The sequence below is a fragment of the Acipenser ruthenus genome, chromosome 9 (genome assembly GCF_902713425.1).
Source record: "Acipenser ruthenus chromosome 9, fAciRut3.2 maternal haplotype, whole genome shotgun sequence".
NCBI classification, from domain to species: domain Eukaryota; kingdom Metazoa; phylum Chordata; class Actinopteri; order Acipenseriformes; family Acipenseridae; genus Acipenser; species Acipenser ruthenus.
The window spans coordinates 33644383-33664417 of record NC_081197.1 but is presented as its reverse complement, the minus strand read 5'-3'; the positions used below and the strand labels follow the sequence as shown (position 1 = coordinate 33664417).

At 39.2% G+C, this 20035-nt stretch overlaps 1 protein-coding gene across 1 annotated transcript in view; it reads left to right on the top strand.

Moving 5' to 3' along the window:
* Positions 1 to 13354, top strand: part of LOC117405208 (collagen alpha-1(VIII) chain-like) — a 41270-nt gene extending 27916 nt beyond the window's left edge. The window contains exons 3-4 of the mRNA XM_034008080.3: positions 6004 to 6307; positions 9616 to 13354. Coding sequence (XP_033863971.3) covers positions 6004 to 6307; positions 9616 to 11534 — 2223 coding nt within the window. The 3' untranslated portion in view covers positions 11535 to 13354. The remainder of the gene's footprint in view (positions 1 to 6003; positions 6308 to 9615) is intronic.
* The last annotated feature ends 6681 nt before the right edge of the window (positions 13355 to 20035 follow it).

The window sequence follows — 20035 nt, the reverse complement described above, 5'->3', positions numbered from 1 at the left end:
CTAACATGCCATTGGCACAGCACAATAACTAACATCCCATAGGCACAGCACAATAACTAACATATCATAGGCACAGCACAATAAACATCCCATAGGCACAGCACAATAACTAACATCCCATAGGCACAGCACAATAACTAACATATCATAGGCACAGCACAATAACTAATATATCATAGGCACAGCACAATAACTAACATGCCAATAGGCAGGCTGACAAACCCAGGAACAGTGCTGACTTACAGACAAACCATAGAATACATTCGCCAGCCATTCAAAAATTCTGTTTAAACCAAGACCTCTGCTTTAGCAGAACACAAGCAGCCCCATTTCATGCTCACTTAGTTGCTAGGTGTTTCACAGACATTGTGTCCACACAGTTGTTTGACAGAGCCCAAGTTGCGCTGAGTAGATCTATTCACCTCCCGCCCTTGAATAGAAAATGATTCTGAAGAAAAAACAAAGGAGGCCAACCAAACAAAGACACAAAGACAAAAAATTGAATTGCCAGGTTGACTGTATTTTCTAACCAAACAAAAATAAGAAATTAGGAAAAAAAAAGAAACTAGCAATTGGAATTCTGAGTTTGTTCACTGAGCATATTACTGAAATCCATGCCCTTGTGAATGTTGCAGTAACTCCCAGACCGGAAATGCTGGAGCTGGGTTTTGTCTGCACTGTTTTAGACTGGGCACTGCTGTTTGAACAATTTCACCCGTATAATGTGGCAGTCGATTCTCTAATGGTTACCAGAAACCAACAAGCCCAGTGCTTCCAGTTTTTTTTTTTTTTTTTTAAACCTTAGCTGAATAACTCAATGCTGTTTTATGTGTTTCTTATTATTTTATTGGGATTAGACTAACTTGAGCTGAACACAGATATTTGAATATGTAACTGATTAAAAATGGGAGGGGTTGAAAAAACAGAAAATGTGATCCAAAAATAATTCTCAGGTCCACCTCATCCTGGTGTTGGTAAATCTTAGATGAAACTGGTCTGTAGAAAGTCAGGAATTTCCTTCAAAGTGCAGTGCATTTGTCTAAACTATGTCCCTTCATTTTTTATTATAATGAAAAGTGGCAATCCCTATTTCCTACTGGGCAAGCAGCATTTTAAATAAACTGTTTCTCAGAGGTTTTGAGTTTCCCAATGCTGAGGTGTACCATACATTTTCTGTATTTTATGCTCCATTTCTTTTTTTTTTACAGTACTACAAAAAGTAAACTAGGATCTTCATACTAAAATATCAGAGGAGAAAATTGTGTGATGTATAGCCATTTACTGAACAGTGAGTAACCAAGTAAAACATTATGGTGAAAAAAATATTTCCGTTTTATATTATAAATGTACCTGTGGTGGGGTGTGTGGAGTATAACAAATATATCTCTTGGTCTTCACTAGCAGGAAACTCGACACACCTGATGGCCACTGCAAATAGACTATATACTTACTGTATGCGCCATCTTGTTGAGGTCACTTCTGTCAGGAGGCCAGTTTTTCCACCCTCCAGCTTCCTTCCCCCTGTTGTAGCATTATAAAAGATGTTATAAACAATATTATACCCCATGGGAAACGTTGCTACACTTGCTAATGCTTCCTGTTCAAAACAGAGGATTTTGGTTTAATTATACAGTTAATAATAAAACAGGCTATAGCAATACAGTGTTTTAGAATATGCATGTCGTTACTTCATAACTTTGCATGAAGCATTACACTTATAATGTGTCATGAAATAATTGTATAATAAACTGTTATATCTGGTTAATAAACACTTAAGAGTGCACTTTGGAACTGAAAATATGAGGAAAGCAAAGAGCAAATGTATTTATTTATTTAAACTCAGCAACAGCTTAGTAAAACTATCCAAAAATGTTCACTTGGCCTTAGTGTCTTCCTAACCCTTCTGTGAAATTAAGCTTCTCAGCAGAAAAAAATAAATAAATACATAACAGAATGGTCAACAAAGCTGATTAAATGTGCTAGCTTTGTAATTTCTGTAATAGAGTTCAAAATAATAATAATAATAATAATAATAATAATAATAATAATAATAATAATAATAATAATGTGCTAATTTAGATTACACCCCCTCCTAAGTACCTGTTCACGGCTGTGTTCTTTGGAGAGAAAGTTTGTCTAAACATACTGGGATCAACCTTACTGCTTTCCATCTTGCATTTCGGTCCTGGGCACAGAGTGTATGTGATAGAAAGAAGTCTGGGAGATGCTTGGAATAGAATTGGAACTTTCTGGTCAACAAATGTATTTGACTTTGAAGGCTGCTGACATCTTCACAGCCAGGAATAAGCAATAACAGAAGTGAGATACGCAGTTTCATGTTTTATGATACTTCCTAGTTCTTATTCTGTTGATTATCATTAACCAGACCACTGCCTGGTCTCAATAAAATGGTGTATTTGCATAATACCTTTTTTTTTTTTTGCAGAGTCGTGCAATTACAGCCGGCAAAGCTGGCATCTTCCAATAGTTTTTGGTCTTGCACTGCGTCCATGTTACTTTCTAATATCCACACTAAATGTCCATCCCTGATTAGTCTGGTTGTGAAGAAACAGACACCATGTAAACAATCTGGCTTCCCTAATATACCCCTGCTGTGCAACCTCAGATAACAAGGTGCACTTCCCTCTTTTCACCACAAGAGGCTGGTGAAATCCCTACAGTATGCCTATATAGCTCTACATTTGCTGCTGATTTTGTTGTATTTTTTATTGTTGATTTAGCAAACTATTAGTTAAAATAGAAATTGCAGATCTTGAATTGTTCCTGTTATTGCTATTACTTTTGATTTTTTAAACGCAATAGTGGTCTGTAATTGAATAGAGCTAGTGTTTCTACATGGAAGTTTGGTGTAGCTGAATACAGAATCTCTATTGCATAAAATAAAGCAGGTTCCCATTTAATCTTGGAAGAACAGTGTATTCCCTCTGGATATGCAATCAGTTTTACAAGCTGTTTTATGAGCAGTGTTTAAAGGTATATACTGAGTTAGTTAGCCTTTCTACAAAAACATAAATTAAAGCCTGTTATTTATAGCCTACTCAAAACTGTCAGTCCACACCCATTGACTAGAATGAAAGCAATAAATGTTTTTATATCTCTTACATATGTAACAGGATGGAGGCTGGGCGTGAACTAGCAACCCCATTCACCACAAGCAAGCATCTTAACCATTATGCAAAAGAGCCGGCTGCTCTACATTCGTGGTTATAGAGCTTTTAACCTCATCTCATCTCACTGACAGGGGTCCGTATCCATAGCAGCAGTGTATCCACAACACTGCCCGTTACACATACTGTACATTAGGTACCAGTCATTTTACAATAATCCCTGTATGTAATATATATATATATATGTATGTATATATATATATATATATATATATATATATATATATATATATATATATATACAGACGTGCTCAAATTTGTTGGTACCCTTACAGCTCATTGATATAATGCTTCATTCCTCCTGAAAAGTGATGAAATTAAAAGCTATTTTATCATGTATACTTGCATGCCTTTGGTATGTCATAGAATAAAGCAAAGAAGCTGTGAAAAGAGATGAATTATTGCTTATTCTACAAAGATATTCTAAAATGGCCTGGACACATTTGTTGGTACCCCTTAGAAAAGATCATAATTAATTGGATTATAGTGATATTTCAAACTAATTAGTTTCTTTAATTAGTATCACACATGTCTCCAATCTTGCAATCAGTCATTCAGCCTATTTAAATGGAGAAAAGTAGTCACTGTGCTGTTTGGTATCATTGTGTGCACCACACTGAACATGGACCAGAGAAAGCAAAGGAGAGAGTTGTCTGAGGAGATCAGAAAGAAAATAATAGACAAGCATGGTAAAGGTAAAGGCTACAAGACCATCTCCAAGCAGCTTGATGTTCCTGTGACAACAGTTGCAAATATTATTAAGAAGTTTAAGGTCCATGGAACTGTAGCCAACCTCCCTGGGCGCGGCCGCAAGAGGAAAATCGACCCCAGATTGAACAGAAGGATAGTGCGAATGGTAGAAAAAGAACCAAGGATAACTGCCAAAGAGATACAAGCTGAACTCCAAGGTGAAGGTACGTCAGTTTCTGATCGCACCATCCGTCGCTTTTTGAGCGAAAGTGGGCTCCATGGAAGAAGACTCAGGAGGACTCCACTTTTGAAAGAAAAACATAAAAAAGCCTGACTGGAGTTTGCTAAAATGCATATTGACAAACTACAATCCTTCTGGGACAATGTCCTTTGGACAGATGAGTCAAAACTGGAGCTTTTTGGCAAGTCACATCAGCTCTATGTTCACAGACTTAAAAATGAAGCTTTCAAAGAAAAGGACACCATACCTACAGTAAAACATGGAAGAGGCTCGGTTATGTTTTGGGGCTGCTTTGCTGCGCCTGGCACAGGGTGCCTTGAATCTGTGCAGGGCACAATGAAATCTCAAGACTATCAAGGCATTCTGGAGCGAAATGTACTGCCCAGTGTCAGAAAGCTCTGTCTCAGTTGCAGGTCATGGGTCCTCCAACAGGATAATGACTCAAAACACACAGCTAAAAGCACCCAAGAATGGATAAGAACAAAACATTGGGCTATTCTGAAGTGGCCTTCTATGAGTCCTGATCTGAATCCTATCGAACATCTATGGAAAGAGCTGAAACTTGCAGTCTGGAGAAGGCACCCATCAAACCTGAGACGGCTGGAGCAGTTTGCTCAGGAAGAGTGGGCCAAACTACCTGTTAACAGGTGCAGAAGTCTCATTGAGAGCTACAGAAAACGTTTGATTGCAGTGATTGCCTCTAAAGGTTGTGCAACTAAATATTAGATTAGAGGTCCCATCATTTTTGTCCATGCCATTTTCATTTGTTTTATTATTTACAATATTATGTTGAATAAAAAATCAAAAGCAAAGTCTGATTTCTATTAAATATGGAATAAACAATGGTGGATGCCAATTACTTTTGTCAGTTTCAAGTTATTTCAGAGAAAATTGTGCATTCTTTGTTTTTTGTGGAGGGGTACCAACAAATTTGAGCACGTCTCTATATATGTATGTATGTGTGTGTTTTAAATCATGACCAATCTGGCTTGCACAGCATGTAGGCCCCTTTGTTCCGAGAAAAATAAACACTAATAACCTGAGTAGGAATAAAGAAAACCATGTTTACATATTAAATATATTACTCTTGGGGTGGGCTGAGTGATAGTCAAAGATAATATTGCTGAATTGAACTGTTAAAAAATTCAGAGACCTTGAATTATGGACATGCAACTGCTTTAACTCCCTGTCCTGTGTGTTCTGTATAATGCTGTGCTTTTTGTAACAGGAATTTACATAGAATAATCTATGTTGTTGCTGTCTCTGTTTGTATATTACATTTTAGTACCTCATTACTGTTATGAATGTGACTCAAGCATTCTAGGATTAAGAACAGGCACTTGTTTGCTGAAGAAATGGGAATGTTATTGTGCTAAAGCTGGCTGTTGAATGTTGATTTATATGGAGCCCATGATGTGACCAGACTTCTTAGCCGCTGTAAGCTTCTGGCGTGAAACCTGCTGCACAAACAGAGCCCTGCAGGTGGCAGATTGACTGCAGACTAATAGTAAGGGACAGGACCAGAGCAAGCACTCAGCAAGGAGCATTTACTTTTTTTTTTCAATTTTCAATTTAGTGAGTTTTAACTGGTACAGAAAATAATGTATATGCTTGTCAAATCTTAAGGATCTAGATGGTTTAGTGTGATTGATCTCTAGACATTGCCATAGATCAATTCTGGCAAATTCCTTCATCAATGTAAACAGAACAACTAAATGCCAATTGGCTGATTTTATCAGGAATGTGTACCTGCATGGCTGAGGGTCACATATAAAAGGGAAGGGAAAATCACTGAAAATGTGTGGGCAAATAACATGATCATTCACCTTCATCCTGGTTTAAACACTCACCAGATCTCCTCAATCTTGTGTCTCCTCATATTAGGTCATGACTATGCCACTAATTCCTCTTCGGCTGCTCACTATGGCCCTCCACCTAGCCCTTTTCAGGACGACCCTCGCTGGGGTGTACTATGGGATGAAACAGATACCCCAGCAGCAGCACCACCAGATACAACAGTTACCTCACATGCCAGTGGGCAAAGAGAGCTTGCCCATGCAGCACCCGGGCAAGGACATGTCCCACATGCAGTACGGCAAGGAGATCCCAATGATACCCCAGTACAGAAAGGAAATACCCCAGGTGCCTCTGCCTATGGGAAATGAAATGCCAAGGAAAGAAGTTAAAGGTAAGAGCAGTGAAACTGCCGACCCACCAACAGAACCCTCCAGCATCCTTCCATTAACGCTGTGCTGTTATACCATGTATTGTAACCGTTCATTTTATGGCACATGCAGCTAAATATTATACTAATCAGAACAGCAGGAAAGCAGTTTACTGTAGCAGGCTTCTACTGTAAAAATGTTAATGAGGTCTACTGGGAACATAACACTTGCTCTGGTATTCAGAGCTTTAGTGAACTATTAAAAATGGGCAATGGTTATTGTTTTTGAAGATATTACCATTGTCCCAGGTAGAGGGTAGAATGAAATTAACAAAACTCAGGATGAACTGGGCCTGCATATGCTATAAAAAGGAGTTGCTTGTTTTGTATTAGAAGATTTGTTGATTCAGCCTTTTTACATTACGGTAATGTGGTAATTAGAATTCCACTCAAGGTTTAATTATTCTTATTTTCTAACCAATATTTTGTAAGACTTAAGAGTGTGAGTTTAACAGTAAGGAGAGACAGGAGGGATGCCAGTGTTCTTTAATAGGAGCTTTCCTTCCAAATATCAAGGGTTCTGTAGATATAGAAACTTTCTTAGTGTGGTTTGGGGATTCAACTCCAAGTTTAACTGATTACGTTTAAAAGTAACAAATAAATAATAGTAAGTTTTGTGTGACACATCATAAAACTAATAGGGTAAGTGTTGAATCTATCAATAATTCAAGTAGATATTTGAACAAAATACAGATGATTACATTAATATTTATGGAGCATCGCCACAACAATCTTTTCTAAAATGTCAGGTTTCCAAAAATTGAATGGTCACTAAATCCAAGAAATTGACATGTTGCACCTTAATGTTAGAGCATTTAACGAAAAGTAAACTTCTACATTCCTGGCAATATACATGTAGATTATTCCATTACAACTCAGGGCCTGGAAAATGTACTGTATTCATTTAAATGAGAGCCGGCAGAGGAAAAAAACAAAGTAAGTTTTGCGACTCTGCGCATGTCTGCGCATGTGCTGTTTGCAAATAGACACGGTCATACGGGGAGGCAGTCTCGGTTACCTGGACACCCTCCAGAAACAACAAGCTCACTCAATGTGCTGTCTTTGGGGGGTTACGTTATGCTGAATGTTTCTGAAGAACAAAAACTAAGCATGATATAGGAGCAAAATGCGTACGTTAGCTAACAAGTAAAATGTGCAATTGCTCCTTTGCGCTATAGGAAAAGGCACACTGGAAAATAAACATTTTGTACTGTCATATATATATATATATATATATATATATATATATATATATTCCCTTATCTGTAAAGTTGTTCCTGCCAAGTGTCATTATTCACAACGATGGAGCCTGAAAAGAATGCCCAGGACAAGCTGGGAAGAACCCACTGGTTAGACCAATGTTCTGCAGGTTACAAAGCACACTGGAGTTTTTATTACAGTAAATCAACACATCTTACAGAAATTTTGCTGATGGATTCAGTCATTTAGTACATATTTTACTGTTAAAGCTATTAGGGGCCTGCATTAGCCTGAGGGATCATGTGCTATTAAGTGCAGAGGTTTCTTGATGTTGGATGGGAGTGTCTGACTGTCTGATTTTTCTGCATGCTGCACAGACTCAACAGCAGCAGCATCATTAGTCATGCAGGGCCGTTCTGCTACTGATACATACTGTGGACCTGCGTATGCATAAAGTCCAGTGCATTTGCCAGTGCATTAATGCATTATGGAGATACCCCAAGTTGATTTTTAATCAAGAAAAGAATACAAGGGATGGACAGTCCATTGGGTGTCGGGCCACCATGGGCATCCCCATAGAGGGTACTGTTCCTTAATGCTGCAAAGTATCACCTTACACTTCTTGCTTTACTGTTTCCATAGCTATTTAATGCCAATCGAGGACCTACTGTGACAGTCTGTGATATCTGCTGTCTTGCCAATTGTGGCTGAAACTGACTTGCACAAGCAGGAAGGGCTCTTTCTACAGTAAGCCCTTTCCAGCTTTCTGTGCAAATTCACCACCGTTAACTTTAAAGTGTAAGTTACTTCAAATGTCGGTTCAATTTCTTTGCACATTTCTCTTATTATTTTATGGTATTCATTCTGGGTCGTTCTTGACCATGTCGCTGTAATATTCTTCTCTAAATTTGTCTGCACCTGATTTTGAGCAGGTTTGAGCTTGTCTCAAGAATCCTTAGTGCTGACACTGAACAACCTTCCTCATTCCATTCAAACCATGTAACAATGTGACCTTTTAACTAGCCAGTCCCACCTACTCTATATATACACTCTATACTCTTTATGTAAACAGTAGCGTTGATTGCCTGCATCATGCATTTACTGTGGAGTGGGCAATTTGCCAACAGTGTAAAATATAGGTCACATAATTGGAATGTTTTGAGGAAGGCTGTTCGGTGCAGGCACTTAGGATTCTCCAGACAAGATCAAAGCAAATACAGATAAAGGCAAATTTAGATAAAATTATAATAATTCAGTATTGGTGCAATAGACCCCAGAACTGTGCAGAATGATTGCCAACACCATAAAATAATTAAGAAATGTAAAAAAATATATAATAAAATCAAATTTGAAGTTACTTGCTCTTTAATAAATAAATACACATCCAGCAACATTCATGCCATTTTTCTGCCAACAAATGATCTGTGTTATTCTCATCTACTGTATAATGTATACAGTATGGTCAATGAACAACTTTAAATGCGTTGTGTTAGACAATGCCAGACCCTGCCCCCCCTTCTTCTAAAATGTCCTGTTTCAGCTGGAAGGTGTAATTTGGCTCCAAACTGCAGTAAATTCAGCAGATACCATTGGAATGCTCAACTATACAGAACCCATTTCTCTGGAGGAACGTTTGATCTTAAACTAAATAGGTTTAATATGGTTTACTTAAGAATGTTTGGTCAGTTTGGCAAATTGGGTCACAGGAATGAAACCAACATAAAAGTGAATGAAAATAGTTTCCCAGTTGCCCTTTTTTTCTTGACAGTGGAAACTATTGCTCCCTATATAAAACACACCAACATGGCTTGTATACTGCATAGTACAGCATTCAGTGCTCCCTTATTATAATGCAACCCTTTATAGCATGGAACTAATTAAAGGGTCATTTTTGGGTGACATTGATCCGCCCATTTGGCCTTCAAGGGTTTACCAGGTGAATACGCCCCACAGCAGGGTGATGCCAAATCGAATCAGGGAGACCGGTATTGGACAGACAATGGATGACCACCGTTAAAGGATAGGTTGTTACCCAAAATTGCTTTTCTGACCATTATGTTTTTCATGCACAGGTATTATCCCGAGGGGTGAGATGGGCCCCCCTGGAGAACCTGGCCACAAAGGTCTTCCAGGACCACAGGGCCCTCCTGGAATGCCAGGCCGTGGCTTACCAGGACAGCCAGGAAAACCTGGCCCGCAAGGACCCCCAGGATATCCAGGCATTGGGAAACCTGGGATGCCGGGATTGCCAGGTCAACCAGGCGGAATGGGATTTCCAGGTCCAAAAGGCGAGTTAGGCCCTGGTGGAGAGGGAGGGCCAATGGGTATGCCAGGACCACAGGGACTTCCAGGGCCACCAGGTCTGCCTGGGATTGGGAAACCCGGTGGCCAGGGATTACCAGGTCAACCAGGGCCTAGAGGCGAACCGGGGCACAAAGGACCACCAGGGCTGCCAGGATTGCCAGGGCCGAAAGGCGAAAAGGGCATTGGTCTGCCAGGGTTACCAGGGCTGCAAGGGCCAGTGGGTCCACCAGGTCAACCAGGTCAAGGCGGTCTCCCAGGGATAGGGAAACCTGGCCTAAATGGACTCCCTGGGGCCCCAGGAGGACTTGGAAAGCCAGGGCCTCCAGGAGAGCCAGGATTACAGGGACCAGCAGGACAAGGAGGACAACCAGGACCACCAGGCCTTCCTGGTGTTGGTAAACCAGGGCATGACGGGTTACCAGGGCGGCCAGGGTTCCCTGGAGGAAAAGGAGAACTTGGTCCACCAGGCTTGCCTGGGGGCCCTGGTTTACCTGGCTATGGCAAACCAGGTTTTCCTGGGCCAAAGGGAGAACGAGGGATGGGCGGCATGCCCGGGGCACCCGGGCCTAAAGGAGAAAAGGGTTATGGAGGCATTCCCGGAATGGTAGGACCCCTAGGAGCAATAGGTCCACCTGGTCTGCCTGGTCCCATGGGGCCGCCAGGAGGTGTTGGCTTTCCAGGTCCAAAAGGGGAGGGTGGGGCGATGGGGCCACAAGGGCAAATGGGTCCAAAAGCAGAGCCTGGCCTGCCAGGTTTGCCAGGCCAACCAGGGTTCCCAGGAGAAGGAGGTCAGCCTGGACAAAGAGGTTTACCGGGCCCCATAGGACCCAAAGGGGATAATGGGCATAAAGGATTGCCGGGTCTTCCTGGGGCCCCTGGCTTGCCAGGGCCAAAAGCAGAAAGAGGATTGCCCGGTGAACAAGGTCAGCAGGGCCCAAGTGGAATTCCAGGAATTAAGGGCCCAAGTGGTCCAATTGGGCCTCCAGGTTTACCAGGACCAAAGGGAGAACTAGGTCTTCCCGGCCAGCCCGGCATTCCAGGTGTTGGTAAACCAGGACCTCCAGGATTCCTTGGGCCTCAAGGGGAACCAGGACGCATTGGACAGCCTGGACAGCCTGGTCAGCCTGGCCAACCTGGCCCTCCAGGACTACCTGGCCCTCCTGCCCAAGCACCAGGCCTCGGTCAAATCATGCCAGAGATGGGTCCAGGCCTGGACGGAGTGAAAACCCCACCTGGGGGCTACAAGAAAGGGAAGCAGGGAGCAGTAATAGGGGAAAATGATGGCCTCCTGGAAATGCCTGCCTTTACTGCTGAGCTAACATCACCATTCCCACATGTGGGGTCCCCTGTAAAGTTCGACAAACTCCTCTATAACGGCAGGCAGAATTACAACCCCCTGACCGGCCTCTTTACCTGCGAGATCCCTGGGATATACTACTTTGCCTACCATGTCCACTGCAAAGGTGCCAATGTCTGGATTGCACTGTACAGGAACAATGAGCCAGTGATGTACACATATGATGAGTATAAAAAGGGCTTCCTTGACCAAGCCTCTGGCAGTGCTGTGCTCCCGCTCAGGCCAGGAGACAAAGTGTACTTGCAGATGCCATCAGAACAGGCATCAGGACTCTATGCAGGCCAATATGTTCACTCATCTTTTTCTGGGTATTTATTATATCCAATGTAAAAAATGTTTAAGAAAATGTACACAATTATAGATTTTTAAAGTAATTTTTTATGCTGTTGAAAGCTACAGTTACGATTGGACCATTTTGACCAGCTCTTACAATGTCATGTGCGAGTTTAAAGGTTCATATATGCACAGCTTCTTATAGTCACAGTACTCGGTACATATTTACAATATCACATGTTTAAAAAGAGAAGTAAACCTACACAACGCTACCATAAACTGTACTACAAGTTAACATTATACTCTATTTCAACTGAGAACATACTTACTGTACATCCAATCAGTTGCATATTATCTCATTCTCATTTTTCATACCAACTCTCTTTGTAGTGTCTATAGTACTTCCAAATGTAAAGAAAGTAAAATCCCAGATCCTGTTTCACTGTGAAAAGATGCCTTTTGGCTTCTGTAGAAAAATAAAAAAAAACTGAAAGCACCAGTCAAACTAGAATAAGGTGAATCACATTAAATGAAAAACTACATCACAGGGTGCACATTGGATATTTAATAATACAAGCAAGATTTGTTTTTAAGGCTCAAACTGACAGATAATGGTTAAAAAACATTCAATAAATGTATATTGAGAAAAAAGGACAAAGTATGGGGCTTTTTAAAAATAATAATAAGAAAAAGCATATTTTTTTCAAAGACATTTTGAAGTACATAGTCCAGTGCAAAAAAAATAAAATAATCCAAAAATATATATAATGTGGATGCAGGTATTTTAAAGTGGCTATCACAATAGGGTACAGGAAATGTTTTCTAGTCACAAAAAAGTAAAACATGGAAGGCAGCTTTTTCAATGTCACACCACAGAAGAATAAATGTGAATTTTTTGTAAAGTAAGAGAGATAAAATAAGAACACCAATGACGATTCACTCTGCAAGGCAAGGGTCAGTTCAACAGTCATAAATCTTTAATCTGTAATTCTAAAAGGATGAGATGCGAGAGAGAGATATTCAGAGACGTATTAACAGTGGTTACAAGGGGCTATTGCATTGTCCAGTGATTTTTAGTTGTGATCATTTCTGACTCTACCATGTTTTGCAGACTTACATTGTAACAGCTGACATAACATGATGTAGCAATAACAGGGTTAAGAAAAGCAGTTGTGAATCACAGTGTACCGTGCTGACTTCAATGTAGTCAGCCTAGAATATTTTTTTCTTCAATTTGTTTTTACACTGATACTTCCTATTTTGAGTCCATTACGATTCAGCCACATACGTAAAAAACAAAAATTGAGTGAATTACTCAAAAAGAATGATGGCACTCTGACATGTGTACCCCTTATACTGTTAAGAGAAATGAAATGTGTTTTTCTTTTTCCCCGAAAATGCTAGTAATTTCTGAAATACAAATATACCCCGTTTTATACAAACGATTACTAAAGATGGCTACCTAAAAAAGATTGGTAGTAGAAAATGTTGAAAGATGTTGGCTGCAGTTGCTGGGAATAGCACGGCCAAATAACAATGTTGTTTTTTGTGATGGGGGGGGGGGGGGGGGTAAACTATACCAGTATTTAAGTGTTGCAGAATAGTATGTGTTTTGACATGGTAAATTAGCTACCGAAGGGTTTGTTTCAACATTTGTCTCTGTAATGTATTTGTTTGACTACTGATTGCCTACATTTGTATATGAGCAGAAGGGCAGATAGGCCTCAAGACAAAGTAAAAACTAAAACTAAAAAAAGGAAAAAAGAAAGAAATCTATGTATAATACTTTGTCTGACAACGGTGCTAAACTTATAACCAAGTGGATTACTAAGTTACATGTGTTTTTTTTTTTATTAAAAGTGGATTCATTAACCCTATGGTGTGCATTGTGTATTGTTCATCCCCCCTACCCACCCACTCACCCACTCACCCCATAAATGATTAAGTAATGAATAAGAGGCAGGTTTGGGAGCCACAACAATTATTTCAAGGAAGAACATTTCAATCCATGGGCCCTATGAGCAAAGCTTCAAGGCCTGCAGTATGTCAAGCAATGTTAAAGCCTTATATATATATATGTATATATGTAGCCCATTTTCAAGAATTAAATGAAGTCGACAGATCACGAAATGTTTTTCAACTGCTTTAGACAGGCCTAGTGTATTCTCATTCAAAGCACTGTTTAATCTAAGAGAATGTTTTTTTAAATAGCCCTAAAAATACATAAGTTAATACATAACCTAAGGTTTTGTGAATAGAGGGCACTATATGTACAGCCCAATATTTATTTATGAATAAGATTCAGTATATTAATGAAACAAACAAAATAATTCCAGTAGATATTACCTAATATTTATTACCAGCATTTGTAGCTCTCACATGTCCTTATATAAAAGATGTATCGTGTACACTTTCATAGTATTTTTTCATAGGGGTTAGTTTCTTTTCTCTTTTTTTATCAGTGCATAGGAAAAGCAGCAGTTGGTTACTGAGAAGGAGACACCAAATTGAAGGTCACAATAGCTTCTTGGAGTATTCTTACCATAACTTGTTGTCCTTTTATGACAAGACAAGAGAAACACACACAACTTACCTATCATCATTCAAATTTACAGAAAACAAATACTGTAGCTTGTGAAATCATTACATCTTAGAAAGAACACATATTTATCCAGCATTCTAAGATCGAGGCACAACTGTAAAACATGTAATGTATTATGGTTGAATGGGATACTGTAATTAGACAGTTTGGCCCAAGATCGTGTGATAATTAAGAGGTTTTATTTTTGTAGCCACTACGCCACTGGAGGAATTTCTCCTCCAGATATAGTTTATATTCAGGTTCTTTCTATTCGGGGGAAAAGAACCAGTGTACAACCACAGAGACAGAAATATATTTAGAAATTATTTTATTCCAGATGCCAGTAAACAAATTAAAAGACAGCCACCACAAAATGAAGAAAATAAAATAACTAAAACTAAGCCCTAAATTAGACAATAAGACGACTAACTACAACCTATTAATATATATTAAAAAGTCCCTGCCAAGTCCCTCTGCTGAGCGATGCTCGTCCTCACTCTTGGTTTCGATCTACATAGGCCGCTTCCTGTCTCAGCAGGAACAGAGATTGACATGTTGCATTAAAACTAGAATAAAAAACAACAATAAAGCGCAGTGTTGGGGCCTCCAGAGTTTAAAACACATGCAAGCAACAGTTTAATATCCAGTCTAAATTCCTAGCTGATAAAAAATGAAAACAAAAGTTGCTGCATGAACTATACTTGTCACACCTGTAACAATCGCACCTTTCTTAGCGCTGTCCTCAGTTAGGGTGTGCCCGCCGACATCATTCAGATACAGCAGGGGAGAACATTTTGGGTCTATAAGATGGGTTGGTTTACCAAGGGGATATAGTGAATCTCATCCTCCATGATATATTTTTTTCTAATAATTTGAACAGAAGTTGATCCCACCAGCATGAAACAGCATCAATTTGACATATCCAGGCATCCATAACTTTAAACTCAAAACCATAAAAAATCAATCACTAAAGTAAACATTAATAAAAGCAAGATTTTGATCTGTATAGAAATAAATACATGTAAAAAGTATCAAATAAAAAATGAACTAGGACAGCAATATTGCCCTCAGCTTCAATATCCCTTGTGTGTGTTACTGTGTCAATGTGCCCCGCCCCTGTGTGCATTTCTGTGTTATATGTTGCGTGTGGTGTGTTAATGTTGGAGTATAGATATGGCTGCAAGGGATGTAAATGGGTGTGTGTAGCACAAGTTATTTAAAATGTATAATTGTATTTAGGCACAGGGATTGCACTTCACTTCACGTGCATTTAAAGTATTTAATATGTGAGCATGGGGTTGCACACAATTAGTTCACGTGCTGGAATTCAAGTGAATAATTAATTAGTAATTGAATCCCGGCACAACAGTATATATAGATGCACAAAGCACTCCCTCGGGGTTGTGTGTTCGGTGAGTAGTGAACGGGACAGAGAGAGGAGGAGAAATAAAGTATATTAATAACAATTGCTATTGTGTGCTGGTAGGACCAGCACGATACTTGTTTGTTTATTTTTACTCACCGTGTTTGTTTGTCTGTTAGTCCACCGTTTGTTTAAGTGTTAGTCCATTTTGTTTGTCTATTTATTTTGGCGTAAAGTGCCGTGTGCTGTTTTTGTTTCAATCTTTTATTTGTTTCATTAAAACACTGAGTGCAGCAATTGCGTCTCAGTTTCAACTCCACTACTGTCTGTCTGTGTGTTTCTTTCTGGCCTGACGTCATCCACTACAGCCTGCTTGTCACAGTTACATATCACATATTTTAATAATAATAAAATGCCCTCTTCTGTCCTTCTTGGTAGTTTCTCTCCTGTCAGGTCAATGATTTCTCCTCTTCTGTCCTTCTTGGTAGTTTCTCTCCTGTCAGGTCAGTGATTTCTCCCCTACCTGTAAGATAACTGAGAAATGTCTGCTCAGCGGTGATGTTATGATACTCATTCTGGAAGAATAAAATAATAATTATATGTTTACAAAACTATTACTAAACAACTGAGTAGCGTAGTTTAGTTCTTACTTTTTAGGATCCTCGTTGAATATGTTCAGCGTTCTTATTTATAATATGCACTGATCATGTCAGTCTTTCACAACCTCTTCAGCTGAATCTTTTCCAAACTTGTATCACTTACTATCTATCCTGCCATCGACCTTTTTGGATTATAATCCGATAAACTGTTGTTTTTTACACAATTATTAAGTTATTTGTTTCAAACAGAACTCAGTATAAGGACAGGCAGGCTCCCCCCTATGTCGCCAGAATATGAAACTTTTTATAATTTATTCTAAACAATGCTATTACCAAGTTTCATGACAAATGGATAAGCGGTTTTGCAGCTATATGATGGAATCTGTCGATTGTGGCACACTCTACAGTGTGTGCAACCAACTCCACCATATCCACTGCCAAAGCCGGCCTTGTGGTCGTGGTGTGACCAGGTCTTTAGAGAAGGTGCCACATGTACATGTTGGCAGACAACTGCTTACCGGCATTTATAAAGCTGAAAACTCGCAACTACCATAGTATCAGATCAAAGGTGTCAATGAGGGCACCTAAAGTCTTGTTTCTTAGGATGCCTCCGTTACTGACAACAACACACTTTCTGTGAAAAGAAATAGATAATGAAACAATTTGAAGTACTATTATTATGGTTGCCTTTTAAATGGTGATGTAATCTAAATAACATATTATTATAAAATATATAACAATCTCTTTTGTGCACAAAACTGATTACATGGTGAACTATGGAATGATTGCAGACTGGAAAATCTGGATTCCTCAGTGCATTAGTGTTCTAATTCTTTTGCTGTACTGTAATACAGTGAACACCAACAGTAATTACAGTACATACTGCAGGCAATATATAAGTATTAGCTGATGGAAAAATTCTAGTGAGTACTGCCTACCACCTTGTCAGTAAAAAAATTACTGTATCAAGCAGAGAATGAGAACTGCGTCTAATTTACTTAATTTATTGAATCCACCACTTTATGCGATCAGAAAGTAGCCATACATTATAATGTACATCAGTACATGGTTTGAAGAGGTTATGTCTAGAGGTTACAAAAAAAATTGATTCCGAAATAAAAATCAAACCATACACCAAAATTATGGAGAAATAAACAAAAGATATAAAGAATGACCCACTTCTTTACTTCAAAAGGAAAGTCACATCTTTTCGTATTTTGTAGAACTGTCTGAAATGCTGATTCTGGGGCGGACGGACGGACGCATGATAACTTTACTCAGATTTAAAAAAAAGAACTGTGATGAGATGTTTTCCTGTTGTATTTAGCAAATACCTTATATATTCCACTCACAAAAATGAAGGGATAAAGAGATATTTTAACTAATAGTGTCAAAAGTTTAGAAAGCTTAGATATTTGAGATACAGTGTTGCATTCTGACCAAATCATGCGTTTTCACAATTCTGTGGTTTAACTGAAACAAGTGCAAAACATGTACCTTGGATCTCATCAGTACAGTATACAAGGGATATGCACTTCCCCTTATGGTAACCTTTCACACATAATGCTGCAGAGAACCAACCATCTGGCAAACTAGTAGGGCCCCCTGGCAGGAAGGAGTGATTGATTTGTTGCAATTCACCTTGGTACTGCCCAGTTCCTTGCCAGGTTTAGGGGTCAGGTGGACACTTACAAATTTAGATTTCAGGGGCCCGCTGGAAAATCAAAGGTACATAGGGGTAGATGTAATAAGATGGGCCAGTTGCAGCGCAAACATACCGCAATTTGCATTTTCGTTGTGAAAGGCAGTTTAATCCCATCAGATTCTATAGTGGGGCCCCCACCTTCACCCCCAAAAAGCTTGTCATAATCATACTGTAGCTCCTCACTAAACTGGACATGTTTGTCCGACATAAGGAGGTGTCAGGTTTAAAAACAAAACAATAAAATCGTACATACATACATTTATAGTGCTCAGTGCATTTTAAATGTAAATCATTGCGCTGAAATTACAGTAATGTGTTTTGGGTAGGCTACACATTGCATTATGTAAAAATATAAATCTGTACAGTGGCCCTATACAGTATACAGTACAGTAGTAAAATCAAATGAATACCTAGCGCACTTTGTTTTTACTTTAACCTACCGGTAACACAAAATAAATCATGCTGCTGCATTGTACACATTGGGTACAATGTGAATAAAAGATTATTTTAAATTGAAACTAAATGATTTTAGTGGGGGGTGGGGGGGGGGGGGGGGGTTGTTTTTTGTAATTATTATTTTTAATTTTTAACTTGGCCTAGACAATTAACACAAAATAGATCATGGTCCTGTACACATGCTCAGAATGAGCTGGAGGGGTTAGTGGCACTTGTGTGCAGTCTATTGCTCCCAACATGTTGGGGAAATAAGAAATGTGTTGTCAAGGCTTGTAAGTACACCCTGACTTTAGTGATAATTAGGTACTTGGGTGTTAGTCTCAAAAATGCATTGAGCACAACCAGCCCACACACGAGAAAAAACAGACTGGGGAGTGCCAACAACAATTTCAAAAGTTGATGCAATTGTAAGTTGCAATTGTCGGCAGCTTTAGTACATCTCATTTTAATATTTGAGAACCCTCCTTTGCACTATCTCCAAAGCCTTTTTTGCAAACACCCATAATTACATATTCATCTAAGGTTGAACCGCAAAGCATTCCCTAAAAAGTCGGTAACAGCATTGCGCTTGTTTAGTACATTTCACCCGAGACTTCAGACTCGTTTGCAACTGGTTTGCGACTATTTTGACAGGCGCAACACTTTAGTACGTCCAGAGCCATTTTAAACACTTACGAGACCCTGGGCAAACATCCCCCATGTCCAGATTATAGCACATTTGAATATGTATACTATTTATTTCAAAGCAATACTTTATGTGACTTTTGGGTAGAAAATGTGTGAATAATGTCTGTGTAGTCAACACTGCGAAGTATGTCTGATTCAGCACTCATTATGGTAAGATTTGTGAGACGACTGGGTCATAGTAGTGCGTTTCAGGTTTTTGATCAGCTTCATTTTCGAAAAAGATTGTTCACCAGAACAGTTAGTGATCATTAGTGTGAGAGATCTTAACCTGAGTAACAAAACACAGTATTTTACTTAATCAACAATTGCAAGTCTGTATTTTACCCCTTTTGTCTCATTAGCTACATAGGTCTCACCCCTTCAACACTGTCTTTCCTGTCTTATAACTAGCTGCTTACCCTATTGACTGACATTCTTTCAGCCAGTAAACCAGCAAACCCTAATTAATTAAAATTACCTAGTAGGAAGTGTAACAGATTTTCTGAGAGTAAGGCACGGAAACTGGTGACTTTCTTTAAACTAATGTACTACCAGATCATGTTTTAAAATGTAAATATATTGCTATAGCACATGTTTCTTTCAAAACTGCACAATTGGGACCTGTATAGCTAATGGAAGTGCAAAACAGTTAAGATTAATTAGCTACAACCACTGTGTGCATACTGCAGTTCAAAATGACCTCAAGTATTGAGGACTAACACAAGTAACATAAGAACACAGGAACATAAGAGAATTTACAGACGAGAGGAGGCCATTCGGTCCAATTAAGCTTGTCCGGTTCCTAGTAGCTAACTGATCTCAAAACTTTGTCAAGTTGGATCTTAAAGGATCCAAGTGATTTTCCCTCTGTTCTAAGTCTATTTCCAATTAATCATCTGTGTCCTCTGGTCCTGGTTTCTGTACTGCTCTTAAAGTATTGGTTAAGGTTAACTATGTTCAAAGTTTAAAGACCTTATCAAGCCCTCCTTAATTATTTTGCTCCAGGCTAAACAAATTCAGTTCTTTCAGCCTATCTTGGTAAAGTCCTTTAGGCCCTGGGATTATTCAGTTTGCTCTTCATTGGACTCTCCCCAGGGCCACAGGGTCCCTTTGGTGCTGTGGTGACTAGAATTGGACACAGTATTCCAAGTGCGGTCCAGCAGTGCATTATACAGCCTCATCATAACC